The sequence below is a fragment of the Odontesthes bonariensis genome, chromosome 23, assembly GCF_027942865.1.
Source record: "Odontesthes bonariensis isolate fOdoBon6 chromosome 23, fOdoBon6.hap1, whole genome shotgun sequence".
NCBI classification, from domain to species: domain Eukaryota; kingdom Metazoa; phylum Chordata; class Actinopteri; order Atheriniformes; family Atherinopsidae; genus Odontesthes; species Odontesthes bonariensis.
In genome coordinates, this window is record NC_134528.1 from 25,288,239 (window position 1) to 25,312,384 (window position 24,146).

General features: G+C 42.2%; 1 protein-coding gene and 1 long non-coding RNA gene across 4 annotated transcripts in view; one reads left to right on the top strand and one right to left on the bottom strand.

Annotated features, from left to right (window-relative positions):
* LOC142373546 (uncharacterized) overlaps positions 1 to 4,940 on the top strand; it is a 50,245-nt gene extending 45,305 nt beyond the window's left edge. Inside the window, exon 3 of the long non-coding RNA XR_012768518.1 lies at positions 3,273 to 4,940. This is a non-coding gene — a long non-coding RNA (uncharacterized LOC142373546). The remainder of the gene's footprint in view (positions 1 to 3,272) is intronic.
* LOC142373543 (2-oxoglutarate and iron-dependent oxygenase domain-containing protein 3-like) overlaps positions 1,501 to 24,146 on the bottom strand; it is a 54,052-nt gene continuing 31,406 nt past the window's right edge. For 2 of the 3 annotated variants that reach the window (XM_075456853.1, XM_075456851.1), the window contains one exon: positions 1,501 to 3,459. In XM_075456853.1, the coding sequence (XP_075312968.1) occupies positions 3,323 to 3,459 (137 nt within the window). In that variant the 3' untranslated portion in view covers positions 1,501 to 3,322. Of the gene's footprint in view, positions 3,460 to 5,322; positions 5,370 to 24,146 lie in introns of all 3 variants that reach the window. The other variant, XM_075456852.1, reaches the window with a different exon arrangement.

Genomic DNA, 24,146 nt, shown 5'->3' on the forward strand with positions numbered 1-24,146 from the left:
CTGATGAATGGAATGGTTGAATTCTCACGATAAGAAAGCCTTAGTTGCTTCCAATTAGATCCATTCTTCAAGTTGGATGATTGAAATAGGGAAATGAACAGCATACACACTGTGGTTTATAAGAAACAACTGAGCAGTTGCCAATCCTTGAAGTAGGGTTTTTAAAATATGCAGCTCTCAAGGTGATACGATGTTCATAAATAATTCCCTTTTGAGGGCACAGCATGTATGATACGGAACTGACATTACTGGTAACGAGCACATTTTTTTTATGGCATGGTTTCCTCAATTCCACAACATTTCAGCAGAAGGTGCCACTATTCGGTGTTAACACACATGCCAAGTGAAAACGATTTCTTGACAGGTGTAAAATTAACTGACAAATTAGTCATGGACGGTTGCTTGTTGCTCTTGGAATAAATCTTAGCCTGCCAGAGCTTGGTTTTAAACTATTAAGTCTTTGCCTAAGTTTCACAATTTTCCAGATTGCTCGAAAAGTCGAAAGAAGCAGAATCATTTAGTTATCTTGACAGCATTATAGTGGTGGTAAAAAACAGGGTAAGGCAACATTGTTTGTGGATTGACCCTTCAGAGAACCTCGTGAATCATAACTCACAATATGGTGGTGTGCTTCTTTTGAGCAGCGTAACTTTTTCTATCAGGGCTCAAGGAGAGGAAATGCTTCTTTGAAAACTACCCATGAACATCACCTAAACCTTTCTGACACCCTGACATTGAAACCTGTACATGTGTGGTGCATTTTTCCACAATGACTTATCCAGCACAGCCCTATGCACAGAAACTGGCATACCGCTACAATTCTCACATAACTGATGAAAGCAGTAAATCCCCAAGGAGCTGAGAGCAGCAATATTTTGCTGTAGGTGCAGCAGTTGTCTGTGTGTGTGTGTGAAGTAGATTTGAAAACACCACCTTATGTGGTCTTCACATCCATCTCATATAGACTTCAAGTGAGGTGAGCAATTATGTTGCACACAGATGTTTTATTACCGACTGTTAAGTGGCAGCAACAACACATTTACATTTTTGGAAACTTGTTATAGTAGGCAAAGTTTAAAGCTTGCTCAAGTTTTGTAATCCAGAACATTAGATTAAAGGACTCAGTACTGTGACAGAGGTAACAGAACTATAACTCGACACTGCAGTTTCCCTTCAGCTTTCCTTTGAGATAGATAGAAAGACGTCTTTGAGCTCGTTTTGGTGCTGCAGCACATGGTTTTGTTGCATTGCATTTAGTCCCACTGCATTCATTAACCTTATTTGCACATGCAAAATTTGACTATATTTTTATATTAAACAGCTAAGATAAATCCAATTGAGATAAAAAGCCATTAGCTTTTGAACATTTACAGTTGTCAAGTCTTTCAGGAGTTGTTGGAGAGCTAAAAAAAAAAGCGAATACTGGACTTGAATTAAAAAGGTGAACAAAAATGTACAAATAACTCTTTTTCACTATGATGAAAAGAATACTTAACCAGGTTGTCATTGCCGTTTTTTATTTGCATTCAAAATATGTGAGAACAGGCGAATGGAAATCGGTGGAAATCACTTCGAACACTATGCAAAAAAAGAATTTGAACGCAAACCTGGCAAAGAATAAAATTATGGGACTCACCAGCTATTTCCAGTCTGAGCTGGTTAACAATAAATAATTGACTGACCAGCACATCTCCAGATACGATTATCGATCCTGGAAATGACTAAAGATTAAATCATTCCTGAGACGTAGCTCTCTCCATTTTCCTTTTGTGGACATCCACTTCAGGTTTTGTTTTTTTTTCTGCGCAACATTCGTCACCCCCTGATGCAACTAATAGTTACTAATAATGTTAATTAATAAAACCATTCGAGGTAATCAATTGTAACCAGGTTTTTGTGATGAAGTGGGCTTATTATACGTGTCAAGTTGTTCGGATTGTTACCAAGTACCTTTCTCTTGGAGCAAAATTGATTAAGCCCATTAACATCCAAGTTTATTTGCTTCAAACCATTTAATGGAAAATGTATGAATCGCATTTCTTTTTTGCTGTTTTTCCAAACTATCGCTTCAGATTTGTTTAGCTAGTGAATGGAAACCTCGGACTCGATTACTGGAGCCTAAGTTGATAATGGTATTTGAGTCATCATTTCACCTATAAATCCCACCTACTCTAATAAACCGCTATCAATGTATGGCACAAAAAAATTAATTTTAATGTAAAGGAATACACGTGAAATTTAAAGAAAATGATTAATTACATCAAACAGCAGGAAAACGTCTCTAAAGAACAAATAAGAATGAGGTGGTGGATGCTTCAGAAAAGCTGTGGGAAATTAAAAAAAAGCATAGATGATGACAGATATGGATACGATAATAGATATTGTTCACTTGAGCTTTGTGGTTTCTTCAAAATTGTTTTCGTAGTTTCGTTTTCCCCAACTGCACGAAAGCAAGAGGCGCGAAACAAAAAAGAACTTTAACATTTGGGAAACTAGAGTCCTCTTAGAAAAAAATACCTCCTTGGTAACAGGTCACAGCCCTGAGTGGGGGATTTAGTCTGGAAAAGTTATTTCAGTCTGCGATTCACCAGATTTACATTCCCTCTTCAAGGAATTGACAGTTCTCCTTCAAATGGAAAAATCCACAGAAACTCAGAAAATAGACAATCCCAGATTAGCGTCTTCAAATCTATTTCATCAGAGAAACAGAATCTTCACAAAGAGTCCCCTCGATGACCTGCAGGGAACTGGAACACTTGATATTTCAGCGAGTAAAGTGGTGGCTTTTACATCGGGCCCCAGTTTCCCTTGTATATAGATTAATCTATTTAATTTGTTGAAATGTATAAAAAAAATCTTTGCATTCAGACCCCTACTGAGTGACAAAGCAGCCCCAGAACAGTTTTCTGTATATTCAAATAAACAGGGATCACCTGACTGCGCTTTGCTGCCACATGTAGAAGTTGCTCAATTAGGGTATGACTGCAAAGACTTTTTGCACTTATTTTAAATCCAAAATACAAAGGGACATGGAGCATCACGTTGAAAACTCCAACCAAAAACAACACAACTGTAGAAAACTGGATAAAAACACAAGGGTCTGCAACCAGAAGACTCCTCGACTCAACATGTGGCTTTTTCCTGTTACAAGAAGAAAAGTTACAAATACTGACTTAGCAGCTACAGTATACAAATGTTCGAAGTAAAAGCTCCATATAAAAACAAATTTTTTTCCCCTCGCCTCTCATCCCTGTTCCCCCTCTTTGTTGCAGGGCTTGTCCGAGCAGATGGGCAGCACCGCCATCCATCATCCTTGGATGCCTTAGGGCAGGGTGGGGTCAGCGATGGCGTGAGCAGGGTCACAAGTGAAGGACACAGTAATGGCGTAGCGTGTCCCCCATGTTACCTTCTCCACACGGTGGAGGTTCTCTGAGCCAGAAGAGAAAAATGAGACTCGTCCTGGGGATGAGAAAAAAATAAAAATAAGGAACAAGAGTAGAGTCATTAGGGAAGAGGGTAATATGACAATGATTTTAAGATGTTTAAAAGTTAAGAAAAATCCATGCTTTGCCTTATTTGTAACACTAAGATGGCTGGAATAAAATTTAGAGCAGTATTTGTGTTACATACTCAGCTAGACTTAGGACATGTTGAGCATAGCTTTGAAACTGAGAAGAAACTAATGTTAACCAGAGGTCTGTGTGATAGAAATTTGAGTGAGGGTGCAGTCCGTGTAGATTAGCGTACGAACAGGGAGAAACAGAAAGAACTTGTTCAATTAACTCTGAAAACTGCTGTTAGTCATTTTGCGGGAAGATGCCAGACTTCCCAACAAGGTTTAGGTATATTTTTCTTTCTAGTTTCTAGATACTAGTTTGGTATGGGATTTTTCATTCTCAGGCCACAGCTAACTTTTCAGTATGCCCCAAGTCTTTACGCTAGGATTCACATTGTTGTGGCCTATGAGGTAACTCCAACATGTGACCTTCTCTAAAATCATAAACGATATTTCTGGTTGAGCAAAAGTACACAAAGAAAAACAATGTGACACTTAATGAGCTTTGGTTGACAGTAACATTTCTAAATTGCAAAAGAACAGGTTAGCATCCAAGCACGTGCAGAAAGCTCAGTTCCAGCTTTAAGCTTAGCTAGGTGTAAAACCTCCTGAATCTAAATAAATAGTTGTTTTCGACTCTAAAAACGTGGGATTGCACATTTTACATTTATATAATTTTCTACATGACTTTTGAACAGTCAAAACATGCCATTTTCTTTTTTGTAGCCAACAAGTTAAGCTAGGCAAATCATGTCTTTAGCTATATGCTAATCCGTTACATTAAGGTTTTTCTTTCTTTTTGGAAGTAATAAAATATCCTTCAATTTGAAATAAATCACCCAAATTAGAATGCTAATAATAAGCACCAAACATTTGTGAAAAGAAAGTATATATGGACAAATTATTAATTTGAAGAAAAATAATTTACATTGCTGGTGGAAGAGAGGGAAACTTTAAGAGGGTAGTGCCAACATAAACTGAAAGAAATGAAGCCAGGGACACACTTGACTCATTCAAGAACTGTAGCAATTGTTGTGATGCATTCTTTTTACAGTCTAGAATGTTTTCAATAATTTGTCTTGGACTGACACGAAGTGCAAGTCTGGTCAAGTTTTCTTAGCATAACCCTTTCATTTATCAGAGCTTTTGCCAGCTAACGAGCTATTGCCACTTACGAGCCAGTCTGGTTATTTCTGAACACAACTTACTCTTTCCTAAAAATTCTATTTGCATTAATGTTTTTAAAACAAGTCTTTGGTTGTGGCTCACAAATTAAGAGCCTTACATATAAAAAGTTTCCAAACTAGTTTTGTGATATAAACAATGTTTTTTTTTTCTTTACCTTTTGAGCAAGTTATCATCTTATTATGTGAATAAAAATAAATGCTGGAATGGTTATGCCTCAATTTGTGTGCTCCATTTTCCCATAAGAAAATACAAAGAACACAAACTTGTCTGCTCTTCTGTGTGTGTGTGTGTGTGTGTGTATATAAATGTGGGGGAGTTGAAATCCACCTGGCAGGGCATTAAGATTCGAAAATGTCAGGGAAAATTACAGCTCACTGTTCAACAATGGAATAAACCATGAAAAATCTAAGAATGAGCAACAAGACAGAAAGTTAACTCAAACAAAAGAGTATTAAGAGCAAGACAGTAAAAGGTGGTATGTTTGTTTTATCTTGCTGGGAAAAAAGGTCATTTTCAAGTGCTCATTAGTTACACAGCTTTGTATGACGTCACATTGAAAAAATAAAACTGAAACAAACCTTGTATTCATCAGTATAAATGTTTGTGCTGGGTACCGTCTGGAATTCTGCAGATTCAGTACAATCAGTGGACAAAGGAGAAATTCCACAGATGAATTCCAAAGGCTATGTGCAGTGTAACAAATTACTGAGGTTATTTACAGAACCCAATTGTTAAACTTGTCAGTGAAATATAGAAAGTCATCATTGACAAGTACTCACAATCGGATCAGCCTCAGTACTTAAGATATTTGCTTGATAACCAATAAAAATTCTACATAGTTGCACAAACCGTGAAATTTCTGGCTTTCTTCAATTTACTTTCTCAGTTGCATAAACAAAGAAGAGGAAAAAATATCAAAGATTAAAATTGAAAACACCAACACAGAGATCACCCAGATTTTGTCATATAAAATATGTGAAATAATACAGCAAGTCAACAGCCTTTCTGAAGTTTATATTCAGTACGTTTTACTGTACTGTTGGTGACATTTTAGCTTTCAGACATTAGCATAGATAGATGCTAGATAAAATCTTCAGTTATTATGGAATGATTATTGTTCAGTTGAGTTTTTTTTACCCCCCCCATGAGCTGTCACCTTACCGTGGTGGGGGGGTTTGCGTGCCCCAATGAGTCTGGGAGCTATGTTGCCTGGGGCTTTAAGCCCCTGCTAGGGTCACCCATGGCAAACAGATCCTAGATGAGGGACCAGACAAAGAACAGCTCACAAGACCCTCTATGATGGAAAAAACCATTGGACACCGTGTTCCTTCGCCCGGGCGTGGGTTACCGGGGCCTCCCCCTGCAGCCAGGCCCAGGGGTGGGGCCCGCCAGCGAGCGCCTGGTGGCCGGGTCTGTGCCCGTGGGGCTCGGTCGGGCACAGCCCGAAGAAACGACACGGGTCCCCCTTCTGACAGGCTCACCACCCGTGGGAGGGGCCAAGGGGGTCGGGTGCATTGTGAGCTCGGTGGCAGCCGAAGGCGGAGACCTTGGCGGTCTGATCCTCGGCTACTGAAGCTGGCTCTTGGGACGTGGAACGTCACCTCTCTGCTGGGGAAGGAGCCTGAGCTGGTGCGCGAGGCTGAGCGGTTCCGGCTAGATATAGTCGGACTCACCTCGACGCATGGCTTGGGAACCAGCCTCCTCGAGAGGGGTTGGACTCTCTTCCACTCTGGAGTTGCCCGTGGTGAGAGTCGAAGAGCAGGTGTGGGCATACTTATTGCCCCCCGGCTGTGCGCCTGTACATTGGGGTTTACCCCGGTGGACGAGAGGGTAGCCTCCCTCCGCCTTAGGGTGGGGGGACGGGTCCTGACTGTTGTTTGTGCTTATGCACACGAATGGCAGTTCAGAGTACCCACCCTTTTTGGAGTCCCTGGAGGAGGCACTGGAGAGTGCTCCTCCGGGAGACTCCCTCGTCCTGCTGGGGGACTTCAATGCTCACGTGGGCAATGACAGTGAGACCTGGAGGGGCGTGATTGGGAGGAACGGCCCCCCCAATCTGAATCAGAGTGGTGTTTTGTTGTTGGACTTCTGTGCTCGTCATGGACTGTCCATAATGAACACCATGTTCAGGCATAAGGGTGTCCATATGTGCACTTGGTACCAGGACACCCTAGGCCGCAGCTCGATGATCGACCTTGTGGTTGTATCGTCGGACTTGCGGCCGTATGTCCTGGACACTCGGGTGAAGAGAGGGGCGGAGCTGTCAACTGATCACCACCTGGTGGTGAGCTGGCTCCGCTGGTGGGGAGGAAGCCGGTCAGACCTGGCAGGCCCAAACGTATTGTGAGGGTCTGTTGGGAACGGCTGGCGGAATCCCCTGTAAGGAGGAGTTGCAACTCCCACCTCCGGCAGAGCTTCAACCAAGGGCGTAATAATGGTGTTGACATTGGTGGGGACATAATTTGCCACTCCATCACCTAAAGTTGAGGGACACCTCATTTGTGTGGGGGGTCTGGGGGTTCCTCCCCCAGAAAATTTTGTATTTCTTAGATGCAATTTCCTGCATTTTAACCAATTCCTGGATGAATAATGGCAAATCCCATCTGATTCACAGCCCTCTGATTTTTTTAATGTAATTAAAAAATTAAGCAAAAACTTGGATGATATTGGAAGCAGCTCGGACGTCCGCCTCCGGTGTATGAAGCGAAATTTCACTGTGTGGGGACGGGACTGAACAGGTTTTAACAAGACTATTTACCGTTGACTTGGTGAAATAACCTCTTATGTCCGTCAGTTTTGTTTTCCTGCCCGAGTCAGACATGATGACTCCGAGCCAGCGAACAAAAGACCGGTCACCTCGTCAGCTGTTTTCGCGCTATCACCGCTTAGCAACCAACCTAGCAACAACAAGCCAGGCATAGCGCTACAGAAGGTGAGCCAATCACAGACAGCAAGGCTGTCCCCACCAATGAAACGCCGTCTTTGAGAGAAGGAACTGCGGAAGGGGAAAATTAACCCTTTGTTTCCCGAACGCTGTGCAATTTCCCATTCAAAATTGGTATGGACATTTTAAACGTATCCAAATATATGTATGGACACATCCATAGCGTCCATACGCAATTTTACGCCCTTGGATTCAACCATGTCCCAGGGGAGGTGGGGGACATTGAGCCCGAATGGTCCATGTTCCGTGCCTCCATTGTTGAGGCGGCTGACCGGAGCTGTGGCCGTAAGGTGGTCGGTGCCTGTCGTGGCGGCAACCCCCGAACCGGCTGGTGGACACCAGTAGTGAGGGAAGCCGTCAAGCTGAAGAAGGAGTCCTATCAGGCCTTTTTGGCCAGTGGGACTCTGGAAGCAGCTGATGGGTACCGACAGGCCAAGCGGAACGCAGCCTCGGCGGTTGCTGAGGCAAAAACTCAGGCTTGGGAGGAGTTCGGGGAGGCCATGGAGAATGATTTCCGGACAGCCTCGAGGAGTTTCTGGTGAGGGCGGGGCTCTGCTGACTTCAACTAGGGACGTCGTGAGTCGGTGAGGGGAATACTTTGAGGGCCTCCTCAATCCTACCGACACGTCTTCCGATGAGGAAGCAGAGTTGGGGAGCTCGGAAGTGGGGCCTCCCATTTCTGGGGCTGAGGTTGCCAAGATGGTTAAAAAGCTCCTCGGTGGCAAGGCCCAGGGGGTGGATGAGGTCCGTCCTGAGTTCCTCAAGGCTCTGGATGTTGTAGGGCTGTCTTGGTTGACACGCCTCTGCAGCATCGCGTGGACATTGGGGGCAGTGCCTCTGGACTGGATCAATGGATGATAATTGCCTGCAGGGTAGCCACGTAACACAGACAGGCTACGCCATCTACCGGTGTGACCGCAGTTTGGAAGAGTCCGGCAAAACCCATGGAGGAGGCATTGCAGCCCTTATCAAGTCGTGGTGTTGACACAACAAGATTGTGGCTAAACCGCGTTCACCAATACTTGAGCATTAAATGCAGACCATTTTATATACCAAGGGAGCTTCAGAGCATCCTACTGACTGTTGTTTAAATCCCTCCCACTGGCAACAGGGAAGAGGCACTGTCTGAACATCCAGTTTCTGTACCCACTTAATCGAAATTAGGGTCGCTGGAGCCTGTCCCAGCTGTCATTGGGCGAGAGGCAGGGTACACCCTGGACAGGTCGCCAGTTTATCAGAGGGCCACACAGAGACACACAACCATGCACACTCACACTCATTCCTGAAGACAACTTAAGAGTCCCCAATTAACCTCATATGGGCGGTGGGAGGAAGCCAGAGAATATGAAAACTCCAAACAGAAAGGCCGGGATTCAAACCTGGAACCCTCTTGCTGTGAGGTGACACTGCTAACCACCACACCACCGTACACCCCACTCTACAGCATGGTGAGTGAATATGAAAACACACACCCTGATGCTGTTTTTGTTGTGTAAGCCGACTTCAATCACTGCAACTTGAAGTCAGTCCTACCGGTAGCATTTTTATGTCACCCACAAAGACTCATTTACAGCAGTGCTAGGGGATCACATATATGTATGTCTATGGGGGAGCATGCATGGATACAAACAACAACATGGCAGAGGCAGAGAGCTTGGCGGAAAGTTTAGCGGAGAGTTTAGTGGAGAGTACAATAGAAAACACAATGGAAACAGAACCCAGAGAGGAATTAGTGCCGAAAAGAGGGAACTGGAATTCCATAGTGTGGTTTTGGTTTGGATTTAAAAAGTCAGACACCGACCAGACAACGGTAATTTGCAAAACATGCCGCCAACAAGTCGTTACTAACGACTCAAACAAGTCTAATCTGTTCTATCACTTAACCCATTTAGACCGGGAAAGCATTGCCGCATTTCTACCTTCAAAGCCGGGGGCGCTGTTACGTTATTCTACCTTTAAGACCGGGAAAGCGTACACGTCTTTCTCAGACGGTAGCGATTGTGAGGAGTTTCTTGGCTTTGATGATGCTGATGAACGTGCTGACCCAATTGATCGAGATTTAAGGCTAGCACATATGTTTGAAGATGACGATAACGACGAGGATGATTTTGAAGGGTTTGAATGTGAGTGGAAGACTGACAATTACCACCGTAATCGACGGAGAGATTTCAACCACACACCAGGGGTGAAAGTCGATTTACCTGCAGATGCCACACCGTTGCAGGCATTTAATCATATTTTTACTTAGGAGCTTTGGGCGCATCTCGTTTCCGAGACGAATAGATACAGTGACCAGGTACTTCAGACTCCAGCTCGAGCAAAGATGGCAAGGTGGTCACACGTAACTGTGCCGGAGATGAAAACGTTTATTGGAATGCGTGGGACTCCTTGTGCTGCCAGTACGAAGAGATTACTGGCGATAAAATAAATATATAAATAGATAAATAAATAATTTAAATAGAAAATTAAATTTTATTTTATTACTGTTTTCCAATTGAAAATAGCGCTGTTCCTGCACTTTACTTTTTACATTTTCGTGAAGGTGTATGTAAATAAACTCAATTTCCAAAGAAAGCCACAGGTGTAAGCTCTCAAATACTTTTTGAATTTTGTTTCTATCTGCTACAGAGGCTGAGAAATCAATCATTTAGTAGGCGTTGACACAATTGCTGAATTTCCAGAAAAAGTTCAGGTTTTAGGGGGTCTTTCTGAAATCGCCCATAGGTTTTACAGGCATTCTTTTCCAGGCTTTTTAGGCCTAAATGGGTTAAAGACACAACATGAAGAACAGTACAAAGACAGCGTGAAGATGCGACAAACTACCTCGAAACCACAAAGAAAAAACACACCAAGCGAGCCTGAACGAATCCCCCATGACAAGCAGTCGCAAAATCACAACTGATTGCACTACCAGATATTTTGAATGGTATTTGTCCTTGGATATTTGTGTTTTAATTTATTTTTATTGTGTTCTATATATAAAATATGTGTTTTTTAAATAAAAAGAGAAAAGAGAAGAGAAATTGCCATTTATTTCATATATACATATATATAATTTTAAGAAAAAAATACTATAATCGGGATATATATCGTTATCGGGATATAACATTTTGTCCATATCGCAGAGACTGAGAAACGATCTATAAATAACTAACTAACGTGAACAATAACAGTAACAACAAATGTTTATTTTCCCAACAGAGCTTTTCACTCTCAGACTGCCGACTTACTTTTAAATCCTAGACTTTCAACTAGACCGAGTTGAATAAGAAGCAGAGCCTTATGTTACTGGGCATCTCTGTTGTGGAACCAGCTTCCTCTTTGAGTTTCCGAAGCAGACACTCTCTTTACTTTTAAGATTAGGCTTAAAACTTTCCCTTTTGATATAGCTCATAGAGTTAGGGATCTTTCAGGTGACCTGGTGATGCTGCACTGAGCACATCTCCTCACTCTGCTCTCTTTACTCTCCATGTACATATGACATTATCCCTGCCTTGGTGTCATGTTGCTTGTTGTCCCTGCTTGTTGGGCGATCGTGGCTCAGTGGTTAGAGTCGGTCGTCCAATAATGGTTGGCGGTTCAATTCCCACTCTCGCAACTCAAGGTTGGTGAAACTGACAGCTGGAGGGGTGTCAGTCCACCTCGTCACAGCCGAGGTGCCCTTGAGCAAGGCACCGTACCTCTATGCTGTGAATTGCTGCCCACCTCTCCAGTGTATGGCATCTGTCTGAGTGTATGACCCTGTGCATGAGTGTGTCAACAGGTGCCAACCTGGATGGGTTAAAAGCGGAGGACAAATTTTGCGTGTATGCATGTATGCATGACAATAAATCTGAATTTTTCCTGTCTTCTCAACCCCCAACCGGTCAAGGCAGATGCCCGCCCTCCCTGAGTAGTTTTGCTTTCCTCTCCACTGTGAATTGCCATCATATAAATAAACTGAAGTGAATTCAGCAAGATAATTATCATCACACAACAGCAAATTCCAATGAAATACACACTAGATTTGCTGGTGGGGCCTTTGAAACGGACATACCATGCAAGAAAAGAGGTCAAGAGTAAATATCAGCAAGCTGATGTCTAAGACTGATGGACCGTTACGCTAAACACCCACAAGAAGCACAAGCTTCTGAGACCAAGGTTCTATCTAACTTTTCCACCAATTTTACATCTATTGTTGCAAATGAATAGCTAAAAAGCAGACTTCCCATATACACTACCGGTCAAAAGTTTTAGAACACCCCAATTTTCCCAGTTATTTATTGCAATGCAAGTCGTTCAAGTCCAATGAATAGCTTGAAATTGTACAAAAGGTAAGTGGTGAACTGTCAGAGGTTAAAACAAAAGGTTAGGTTACCCAAATCTGAAAAATAATGTAAATTTCAGAATTAATCATTTTCAGGGAACACGAAATGGGTTAACAATTTTGACAATCAAGGTTGATCGAGCCTTTAAAGCAATACTATGTAACTTCTCAAAAAGCCCATTATGGAGCTCCCCCTACAGGCTTGGAGGTAATGTACGGTTGCGACACTGTCGGCCTCTCTCTTTCTCTTCCTTGCTTCATCAGTCAACGTCTTCTTCTGTTGTGGGAGAAGAATGTCATGACATGGCCTAATTACATCGTGTGCTTTGTTGTTCGGCTCATATGAATATGGGTAAAGGGTAGAATGAGCGTGTTTATGATTACGGCGAGAGCTCGGCACCGCCGAGGGAGATTGGGGCCGGATGACGCATGCATGTTATGATTTAAATCAGTATAAAGTCGGTTCGCAAAATGAACCCGGTGGACATTTTGTGAACATTCTGTATGCATATTCGGTGTGACGGTTTGTTCAATAAATTCCCCAATGGACGGCTGACCGACGCGTATTCGACTCCTTTTCTCCACAACATAATGGTGACCCCGAATTCGTGAGATTTTGCATCTGGATCCCGGCGGAGCGTGTCCTCTGTGCCCCGACAACTGACATCAGCTGTGAAAGCCGGCCGGTGGGATTTTTTTTCCTACCATCACGCAGCGGTTTTCTGTTGGTGGAGCACAGCTGACGGCTTTTTCCCGCTTCCCCAAATCAAAAGAGCACAGTAGAGAGAGGACGGCTTCTGCATCGGTAAGCATTTCATTGTTTACCTCTGCGCAGGGGGGTTGTTGAAATTGTTTTGGAAATTTTGGGCCAAGAGGTGCTAAATGTTTGAACTGAGATAAAATTGGGTAAACAGCAGCTTATGTGAGTTGTAAAGCAGACAGCTGTGAGCAGTTGGTCTGGCTATTGTGTTGTTGTATTTTTGTGGTAATATTGGAAGGGCTAGTCGCTGCGCTCCGGCAGGTAATGAATCGGATGAATTCAAACTGGATTAATGGATAAGCTTTAAAGAAGCGAGCAGGTTTTAAAGAAATCGCTCATGGTGTTTCTTGCGCCTATCAGCCATCCTTCAATGCATTGGGGGGAGGAATACTGACGGGAGTATGGGGTACATTAGACTCATTAAATATATGTGGAAATCATTTTCACTAGTCAAGGAGTAGACGAATACTGATAATTGACTGACTTGCGAACATAAAAGTTTGACGGTTGGATCAATAAGACTTTCAAGAAAACTCTGAAATGAAAAAATCCAGTTCTAGAAGGGGCACATTTTAAATATATGTTTATATCATTTTATATCTGCTTAGAACTCTTTGGAGTTATCCGAGACCTCAGTATAAAGACATTTTTGAGAAGAAAATTCAAATTCGTTTATGAATTGGCCACAGGAGATTATTATAAGAGGTCATAGGGAAGCTGATAAAGTACACGTCAGCATCTGTTGCTTTGGTCAGAGACCATATCACAAGGCTTGTGGAGAAAACACATTTTGTATTTCATATATTGCCAACACCAACATCTCCTGAAAAATTAAAAGTCTAAATGAAAGTAATTGATAATTTAAAACTGTGAAGATTTGAACGGTGACTGACACAAAACTTTGATCGACTGACTTGCTGTGAGTGTGACCGGTCTCTGTCTTTGTCTGTCAATGTGTGTGAAATCCTGCTGTTTTATGTGAATCTAAAAGAAGAAGAAAAGAAAAAATTTATTTTGTGTGATAAATCAGGGTTCTAACTCATCTCATCCCTTGACTTTTGAGTATTTTAGTCATTTTGAGTTAACACATAGAGTTAACACAACTTATAATCTTAGGCTAAATAAAAAATTAAGTGAGTGCAGAGACACTCAGATTTGCTTCTTTGTTATAATTTGCTTCATTGTTATAGTTGCTGCATTGATAGTTTGTTGAAATAAGGGGTTGTTACAGTGATGAGCTGTGATTTTTAAATGCTGTGTGCTGATTTCTTTCATATTGTGCATTGCAAGGTGTTTGGGTGTCAGGGAGGAGAGCGAGGTGCTGCGCGTTCACGCTGCTTGTGTGGAGGCGCACCGCTCGTCCTTGACATTCTTATGCTGTCACAAATGTTCGTGCGTAATCACATTTTCTTTCCTTGTTGTTTTCCAGGGCACTTTATGGTTGAACTGTAATAATTATTAGTTTCTTTAGGTAATGTGCTAATTGCAGAGTTGTTATCAGTCGAGTAAATGTTGGTTTCGCAATCCTAGGAAAGAGGTTCTGTCCCTAGGCCATTTGATTCATCACGTCATCCGACGTGAATGTTGACATTCCTGATAAAGAGAGTTTTCGTTTAGGTATTGTTTCTGTATCTTTTGGTCTGTACTTCTCCCTGTCCACAGCGTGTTAAATTGTAGTTCTTTCTCTTTCTTAACAAACGCCATTTTGAGGTGAAGAATAGTGCAATTGTTATTTCTGTATTGTTTGGTTTGTATTTCTCCCTGTCCACGGCTGGAAAGATTGTATTTCTTCCTCTTTCTTAACTTGTTACAAAAGTGTGACAAACGCCATTTTGAGTTGGGTTGTGGTTCAATTGTTATGTCTGGTTCATAACATTACAGATTGGGAGGAGTTAATAAGAGCCTGGGAGGCAGGCTAAGTGGTGTGTTCATATTTGATTGGTTAGAATTCACGTGTTTCATTGGAGGTAGATTTAGAGGTGTGTTCCGATTTCATTGGTCAGAATTGACGTAGCTGTGACGTGCATTGTATCATCTGGATTGGTGGAGAGACATTGTGTATGGATTGGATCGGAAGCATCCGGATGTGAGCAAAAGTTGGGGCAACGCCTTTAGCCTGAGTCACTTCAAACAGAGTAAGCAGTAACTGAGCTTTCGATTAGCAATAAATTAACATTGGGTAGCATTAGTAATACAGCTAGTATTGATTAGCAATAATTAGTATTGGTTAGCATTGATTAGCGATAATTAGCATTGAGTAGCATAAATTAGCATTGGTCAACAAGGAAGCTAGTATTGATTAGCAATAAGGCAAATATTGGTTTAAATCTTAATTAGCAATAAGTTAGCATTCATTAGCAACGGCTAGGAAGCTAACATCAATTGGCATTGGTTAGCAAACATTAGTTAATTTTAAAAACCAACCTTGTTGTTAAAAAAAAAAAAAAAAAAAAAAGGGGGGGAAAAAGAAAAGGGGGATAATAATAATAACAATAAAATAAAATTAGGGAAAAATAAATAAGTAAATAAAAGTCAAAAGAAGGGAACTAACTAGGTGGAACAATGGATGTAACACCAACAATAACAATCAGCGCCAAGTATCCTGAACATTCCAAAGATATTAAAAAGATATTTCAAAAATGGGAAAAACGAACAAAAAATAATTTCTCACCCTGGCCAAAAGGTGGCACTTTCAATGAAGCTGCCTGTAAGATTATGGAACAAAGGATTAAAGCTTACAAACCAAAGGACAAAAGCAAAAAGAGACAGGAAAAGAGAGAGCTTGAATTAACAGTTTTACATTTCTTTGAAAATGCAGAGCTATATCCAACACTGCCAGGGGCAGTAAATTGAAATAAATAAAAAAAAAAAAAAAAAAAAAAAAAAAAAAAAAAAAAAAAAAAAAATCACAAAATATCTCATGACCATAACCACAAATAGCTACATCAAGCAGTCATGGAGCTCTTGAGCCAGACGCCGTCTGTAATTCAGATCAGGCAAGGGGACAGCTCCCACATTATCAAAAATCACCAGAACTGGCACCTCCAGTTCAAAAGGCATCTTCTGAAGAACATAAGAGTCCAATAGCGTCAGCACCGAGTTTGATAGAAATGACGCAGGGACAGTATGTGCCGTGGCAGACGCTCGACCTAGTGGGGCTGGTTGCTCGATTGCCGGATGTTCACCTAGGTGCAAGCAAATGGATAAGAGCTTTTGAACAAGAGACTGTGCATAAACTGTTGACTGTGGGACACATTAAGGCAGTGTGGGTACTGTGTTTTGGAACTTCTACCATGGAGGGCATTTTGAGACAGTGAGAATGACTGGATGTTAAGCCACCGAGCTGATGGAACTGACTTTAATGCATATCGAGCTGCACTCTGGAGAGCGTTACGAGCTGAGTTTCCTATAAGAGTGGACCTAGAAGCATTAAAGGGGGAGCCACTGTCAACAAACAGAGAGTCCGGTTGTGTACGTTGCACAACAATTGAAGAAATGGAGACAAGAGTCTGAGGGAGAAATCGAGAAGAGCCCAGCTTGGGTGACATTGTTCAGAGTTTCCATCAAAGAGGCTCTGCCTGCCCCAGTTCAGGGGAGGCTGGAGGATGTGGTGGGGTTGAATTCAATGTCACATGGGCAATTCCGAGACCACGTGGTGAATGCAGTAAACAAATACAGAAAAGAACTGAAACGGAAGGAGCAGGAGAAGGATATGCAAAGGGAACTTGCACGGTTGCAGTTAGAAGAACTGCAAGTGAAGCAAGAAGTACAAAATGAGGCCATGACAGCGGGGGCCGCTGAACAGCCATCACTGGGGCAAGTCCATCGTCGACCCTGTCAAAGGTCAAGAAGAGGTGCATCGCCTGTGGCGAGAGGGGACACTTTGTTTACAGCTGTCCAAGAGCACCGAGAAACCCAAGTGTTCGGCAGGACCGTGGCCAGTCCCTGCAGGGCGGAGCAAGTGACCCGGCAGGTCCATGGCGTTCCTGAGGCAGAGGAATCCCAGTATTTGTTTGCATTGACATATAGAGGTAAGAAGTACACTTACATCAGACGTACTCAAGGGTTTAAAAACCGCCCTCAGGTGTGTCACTATTACAAAACAAAACAGAGTTTCTAAATTTAAAATTTAAATGTGCCACTATAACAAATTTCTAAAATTTAAACAAAACAAGGTTTCTAATTTAAATTTTAGCATTGATAGCCTAAATTAGAGTATCTATTTATCCCATAGGGAATTACTTATATCTCTCCATCCCACTTGGAGGGAGTAAGAAAAGCGCCATGTCCAAAATAAATAAATAAATAACTAAATGTATGAATAAATAAAATTAAAATAAAACAAGTATGATCTTCTTTTGGTAGGATTATGCAATAAAATTTGCTTCCTCTGAAAGGAATCATGGGAAATCCAAAGTTCAAAGGTTGAAAGCACAACTGGAGAGGACAAACGAGGCTAAGTTAGCCTTTGAAAGTTTGAAACAAAATTAGCAAAAGTCATCCAAAACGGGCAGCACTAGACTATTAGAAGCCATTGTTCTTATATGTCTCCAATAGACACCATAAGATTTCAGAACTAATAAATCAGAGAAGGGATGTTGTGACTCGGACAGGATGTTTGCAGGTTGTGCATCTTTTGACACATCCAGATGTGAGAATACAGAAGTGTACTACATCGGGTCCTGCGGATGTCATTCCACGTGAGTTTGAAGGAGAACCGCATGAGCGTGTGGCAGAAGTTGTGAGATACATTAAACTGAGACCTGACTTAGAAGCAACTTCACTTGTGCAGGCTGACGTCACTTATGTTGTATATGGATCATGTGTTGAGATCATTTGGGTAATCCTGAAGTTTTGCCAGTTGTGAAACAGGAAGGTGGAAAACTTTGTGACGGTGAAAGCTGAGAAGGGTGAACGGCCATGTTCGGCACAGTTGGCTGAACTGAAGGCATTAACGGAAGCATGTTGACTGGTGAAAGGTAAGGTTACGAATGTGTACACAGATTCTGCATATGCTCATGATATTTGCTATTTGTTTGAAGCAGTTTTGAAGCAGAGAGGGTTCAGGAGGTCAGACGGAAGTCCAGTGCGACATGAGTTCCAAATGAAGGAGCTGATGGCAGCCATGATGCTTCTCGCGAAGCTGCCAGTGATAAAGTGTCAAATAATCGTAAAAGGTAACGAAATGGTCGGTAAAGGTAATAACGCGGCTGATGAAGCAGCAAAAGTAGCGTCAAAGTGCCAGCTTGCTGACCATGCCACGCCACAAACTTTGCCAGCAATACACACTAGAGCTAGTCGTGAAAAGGCAGATGTTAAGCTTGAATTTAAGTACGTAGGAATAAAGGATGGTGGAAGTGTGAAAAGTGTGAGGAAGTGTGGATCATGGGTCCGGAGGAGGAGACGACCAAATCACCGCCTATGGACGCCACGACAAAGGGGCAATCTGGTAAGATCATGTTGTCCTCGGGTCAGAAGTAGTTGTTCACAATGGTTGTAAGAATAGAAAGATTTCTCGTGAAAGTCTAGGGGGTCTTGATACCATTAGCACTACAGGGCAGAATAATCATGTTAATCCAAGAACAGACGGAGTGTACATGCGCAGGTAGAGTCAGGAAAACAGTGTAACTGTGGAAGATGGGTTAAGGCAGCACAGGATATGTGGTATAGATGGGCATGGTACACTACGAGAGAACTGACAGCGACGGAGTGTCTCATATGCGCAGACGCTCCAGGGGCATTGCCTGTTGTTGTTCCAGAGCCACACACCTTGTGCAGTGGTCCGGCAACGGGAATGCAGAGAAGGTAGGTTCACATCGGAAGAGGATAAATGGTTATTGTTTCCTAGGTGTGGGATTAAGTGCAGATTGATGTTTGGGCCAAATAAATTACATAATTGGTTTCAAAATAAGGAAGGGCCACAAATTGGAGTCTTCTTGGGCTGAATTTAATCATAGTACATCACAGGTTGGGCCTCCGACTGATTATAGAGTAGATTATGATAGTGAGTTTGTATGCTTTACAAGTGATGGATTTAGTACTACCGTTAAATGCAATGTCACATGGGTTTTATCTTGGTTTCCACATGCAAATATGAAACCAATATTTATTAGGATTTATTTATTTGGACCAATAATGTGAAAATATAGAAATGATAATTTTAACGCTATATCTTTTTGGGGATCAGACACACCCAGTAGCTGAGAGTTACTGGATGTGTGGAGATGATGTTTTGTTAAATGTGGTACCCAACAGGTGGATAGGTCTTTGGGCACTTGTGAGGAGGAAGACATCGGTTGTGTTAGTGTAGGACAAGGTAAACGAGATGCGAGTTTTGGATATCTAGTGGTGACTACATCATTGTAGCAGTCACAGTGCCGTGTAGATTAAGAGTTCTTCAAACTTTGACGAAACCAACATTCCTGTGGGGGATGTTTACGTATGTGAATAAAAAACAGATCTCCATTTTCTTTCCACAAAGGGAAAAAGAGACAGAAACTGCCTAATTTACAACAACCTTCGGCCCTTTGAAAGCTTTTCGTGGAGTGGAACTCCAACAGACGCTTGCAATAAAATTGGGATAAACTAAAATGAACAAAGGATCTTTCTTTTGGAAAAGTGGGACACCGTACTATCTTATCTTCACCATAAATCGAAGTTGACACTTTAACATCCTTTTCCACCAGAGAACCGACCAGATGGCTACACACGAACTGAGAAGACTGTACTAATACTTACTTTTAGTCAAATCTTAAAACTGTATTAACTGTGTTTGATAACCTTATACAAGTTCTTTCAGGTTTCCAGCTAGATCACAAGACGCATCTAGAGACAATTTGTACGATTCTGGCTTAAATATTGACTGAGAAATAATCTTGTTGGGAAAAGACAAACTCGCCGATGGAACAACATTGCCCCCTAGTGGTCTGTAGTGTTGAACATTTAAATCCCCACAGACCCAGTCAACCGGACAAGATATATGCAACAATTGAACTTTTAACAATGTCCCTTCAGTATCTATTTGGTATTTGTTTGGTATCCCCATTGTTAACACAGAAAATTAACATTGTGTGGTTCGCTATTCATGTCACGACTTTACATATATTCATCTGAATTTTGAGACTCATAATCGTCGTTATCGTGTTGTGTTATGTTGTGTCTTTATATCACAAGTCTATGTTATATCTTTAATCTGCATATCTTAACAAGTTGTGGTGTTTTCAAAATCACCAAAACAAATGTTCTATAGGACAGAGTAATGGAGAAATAAGAGTTTCTTTGTCTCATCCAGAAATCCCCATATAAATGCTGATCGCCTTACACAGACACCCAGGCAGACGTTCACCACAGTTCAGGCATATCATTGGCTGAAAGAGTAGTGTAAGCTTACGTCATGCCCCGCCTCCGAGAGTCAAACCACGGACCCCGCGAATCCAAACGCAGAAGAAAGAAGGAAGAGAAGAGAAGAGAGAGAAGGAGATTTGACACAGAGAGCAGAGCAGAGAATGGATGAGATCACAGTTGCTCAGGGAGCAGATTAGATGTGATTTTCAGTTGTTCAGTTTCTCAGATCTGGAGAGATTTGAAGAGAGCGGAAAGATGAGAGGATGAGCCGTGCAGAATACGACAAAAGGGAGGAAGGAGATGGCAGAAGGACCCAAGGAAGAAAGACTCGAAGAAAGAAACAGAATGAAGTCTGAAGATGCACGTTTTTCGTGTTTTTGTTCGTCCATCGTCATCCATGTCCTTTTTACGTCGCACGCTCTAACCTCCGCCGTTACACGCCACCATCACCTTTTCCTACCAAGAAGCCAACTCCAAGCAACCTTTTATTAATCTTCTGTGAACTTAAGTTCACTTCATCAGAGAAGCAACGGACCAACTCTGACACTCGGAGGATTTGATCATCTAACCACAGCCCTCGGCACCATCGTTCCCGTTTCCCGGTGAAAAGAAGCAACTGAGAAGTCCGCTAAAGTCAGCCACCACAACCAGGAAGGCCCAGAGAGCGGAAGAGAAATCCCCTCGGACCCCCGTGGCCGCTGCCGTGTTCCGAGCTGACTAAGCAGAACTTCAGCACAGTAAGACCGACCCGTTTTCACCTTAAAGTGGGTTTGATGGATGTCTCGAGGCTTTCACAGAATGATAAATTAATCCGAAATGTCAGTATTTAGCGTCAAATAGTCAGCCAACCTCAACTATTTGAATACATCCAGTATCTCTCCATTCCCCATATTTTATTTTCCATTCACTAAGTGTTTTATATAATCACCCATATTCAATGCATCTCCTGTTTGTTTTAAAGGTTCATGTTTTGGTCATATCATTTTAATAAATAGCTCATATATCTATATATCTGTTATAATCACAGATTGTGTCCTATGCTTTCTTTGCGTAATGTCTGTCCAACCAAACGAGAACTTTCACGAAAGTAGCGAGATATGAGACTGATTATCAAATTGATTATTAATTTAACATACCGTGATCGCAAGGTTTTAACAGTTGTCCTCCCTGGACTGTAACTTAAAACAAGTTAAAATACAGGAAGGTGGTGCCCTTTATTCGAGGTTTAATACATATATAAATGCCCAATAACACTACATCATGGATAAGCACGTTTACTTGGATGCAATAGGGCAGCCAAGAGGGATTCCTTTTGAGTTCAAAGCACGCAGTGAGATTGCAGCTGGATTTGAGTCTATTTTGCCGTGGATCACAATTAACAAAATGGGGAGTGGATTAATTACATATACTACAACCAACAGAGAATTCTTAACTACACGAGTGAAGGGTTTGCAGGCTTTGGAGAACAACTACATGAGACGAGTATGATGGCTTGGTAGAACAGACAAGGTTTAGAATGGATATTAGAAGGGAAGAGTGGTGTTTGCCAGTTGTAGATGGTTGGGGAAAATGTTGTACATTTATACCCGGGAACACTGCAGCTGGTGGGACGTTTACGACGGCCGTGAAGAAGTTCAGAGAACGGAGAGAGGAGCTGACGTGTGATGCTGGTGGAGGTGAACGGTGGTGGACTGGTCTGTTTGGGATTTTGGGAGAAGGGGGAGCGATGACAGTTAAAGCGGGAATAGCAATATTGTTGATAGTGAGAATGGTCTCCCTATTGGTGTGTTGCATTATACCCATTCTGAGAAGGTGGTTGCTGCAAGTGATGTTCAAACGGAGTATGGAACAAACCAGGAGGCAGATGACCATGCGAGACCAGGTCTGAGGACCAACGCATGGGAGAGCGGGCCAACGAATGAAGGTTACCAACGGACGGTTCACAAGATTCTTTCCTCGAGGGTGTGGAACCAAGTATAGTCTGATAGGGAGAAGAGATGCTGAAGATCTCTTTGATTGGGAGTGACATACTGGCGACCTCTCCTCCCAGAGTTAGCTTAGCCGTTCCAGACCCAGCCGGACGGATGTTCGGCCAGAAGCAGACGACACCAGAGTACGGGAGATGGGACGGGACTGGGAAGCTGCATTACATTGCATTTTTTACTATTGTTGTGTGATAATCCATAATTTTATGTATTGTAATTGGTACAAAACTGTGATTAATTGATTTGATGGTGGTGTATTCATTCTATGTGTATTATCAATGTTACACCCCCTAACGGCTCGGAGTGGGAAGGCGCAACATAAGGCAACAGGTTTGGGTAGGTGAGGGTGTAGTCACACAAAACCAGGAAACGTATCAACAATTAAAGAAAGTATTTATTTACAAATGGTAACACAGGGAACAACGAGGACTACAGTGGCACCAAAGAAAATGAAAAGAACATAACCCCACCCCCCTTTTACAGGTGCTGAGCACCCAAAAAGTACAGCGGGTGGTGCTCACTCTTACCTAGGGTTTCTAACAAAAGGTAAACTTACGTGGATGTAATATGTAGACCCCAGGGTATCTTACCTATCCTCGAAGTCCCTGTGTACCCAACAAAAGAATTAACAAGAGACAAAAATAACTAACTGGAGCTCTGCCACAGCTCACAACGCAACACCACCCATCACAGGAAACAAACAAGGGACTATATAAAGGGGACTGGCTGATTGAAGATCTGGATCAGGTGTGGTTGAATGATTGGATAATTGAAACCAGGTGTGCACATCTGTGAAGTGAGAGAATTGAAACAGGAGGGGGAGACAAAACAGCAACACAAACCAACACCACAAAACAGAACACAACACAATACATACCACAAGACATGTACAACATACATACATAAAAGACATACAGAACACTGTACGTAACAATCAAAACTGATCACTGATATGTCCATTGCCAGTTGTGTTAGTCAACTGTTCGGAGTGCGACCTTTGGTAAAGTGGTCGGTCGCCAAGTGGGGTGGGGCCGTAGGTGAGTTTTCCCAAAATAAGAACATGAGTTACGAAAGTAGCAGCCGGTGGGTTTTTCGCTCCTATGCACTGCCAACAGTGGACAAGTGTGATGGCAATGTTAAAATTTGTGTTATTGTTGAATTCATTTAATCATTGAATGTGATTCGGGTGCGTATATATATTCCTTTTCATTTATTCAAAAATGTTCCCGTTGATTGAGATTGTAGAATTATTAGAATAATTTAGTGTTGAGTATTAATTAACTATGTGGGATGATTTTCTTTCAATTTAGATTATTTCTTTATTAAATCACTGATAAGTGATTTCAGGGGGGACTATGTGGGAGAAGAATGTCATGACATGGCCTAATTACATCGTGTGCTTTGTTGTTCGGCTCATTTGAATATGGGTAAAGGGTAGAATGAGCGTGTTTATGATTACAGCGAGAGCTCGGCGCCGCCGAGGGAGATTGGGGCCGGATGACGCATGCATGTTATGATTTAAATCAGTATAAAGTCGGTTCGCAAAATGAACCCGGTGGACATTTGCATATTCGCTGTGACGGTTTGTTCAATAAATTCCCCAATGGACGGCTGACCGACGCATATTCGACTCCTTTTCTCCACAACACTGTTTCTTCGGTGCCTCTTCCATGATGATCGTACTGACAATGTTGCGCTAGCTTAGCCTCATACCTGGGAGCGTGAGAGGGGTCCATTTGTTTTTGCGGTAGGTGTGCCAGAAAGCAAGTCAAAGTACTTCCGCTCAGCTCCCGGGCCGGTCCAGCAAAGTTACATAGCGCAGTTATTCCAACTCAGACCCCCGAAGGGCATAGGAGACAGGCCAATCGTAATATTAAAACTCATTCTAGCCGCACCATTTTTTTCAAGCTGTTATTTTAAGGTAGAAATGTTACATTGTATTGCTTTAAAGCTGGTGCTACTAATTCCTACAGGTGTTCCTACATTACTTGATTACCCCGTCGACATAAAAGCAGTGTTGGAACACACTGTGGTACCATACACTCATGAGCATCAGTTCAACA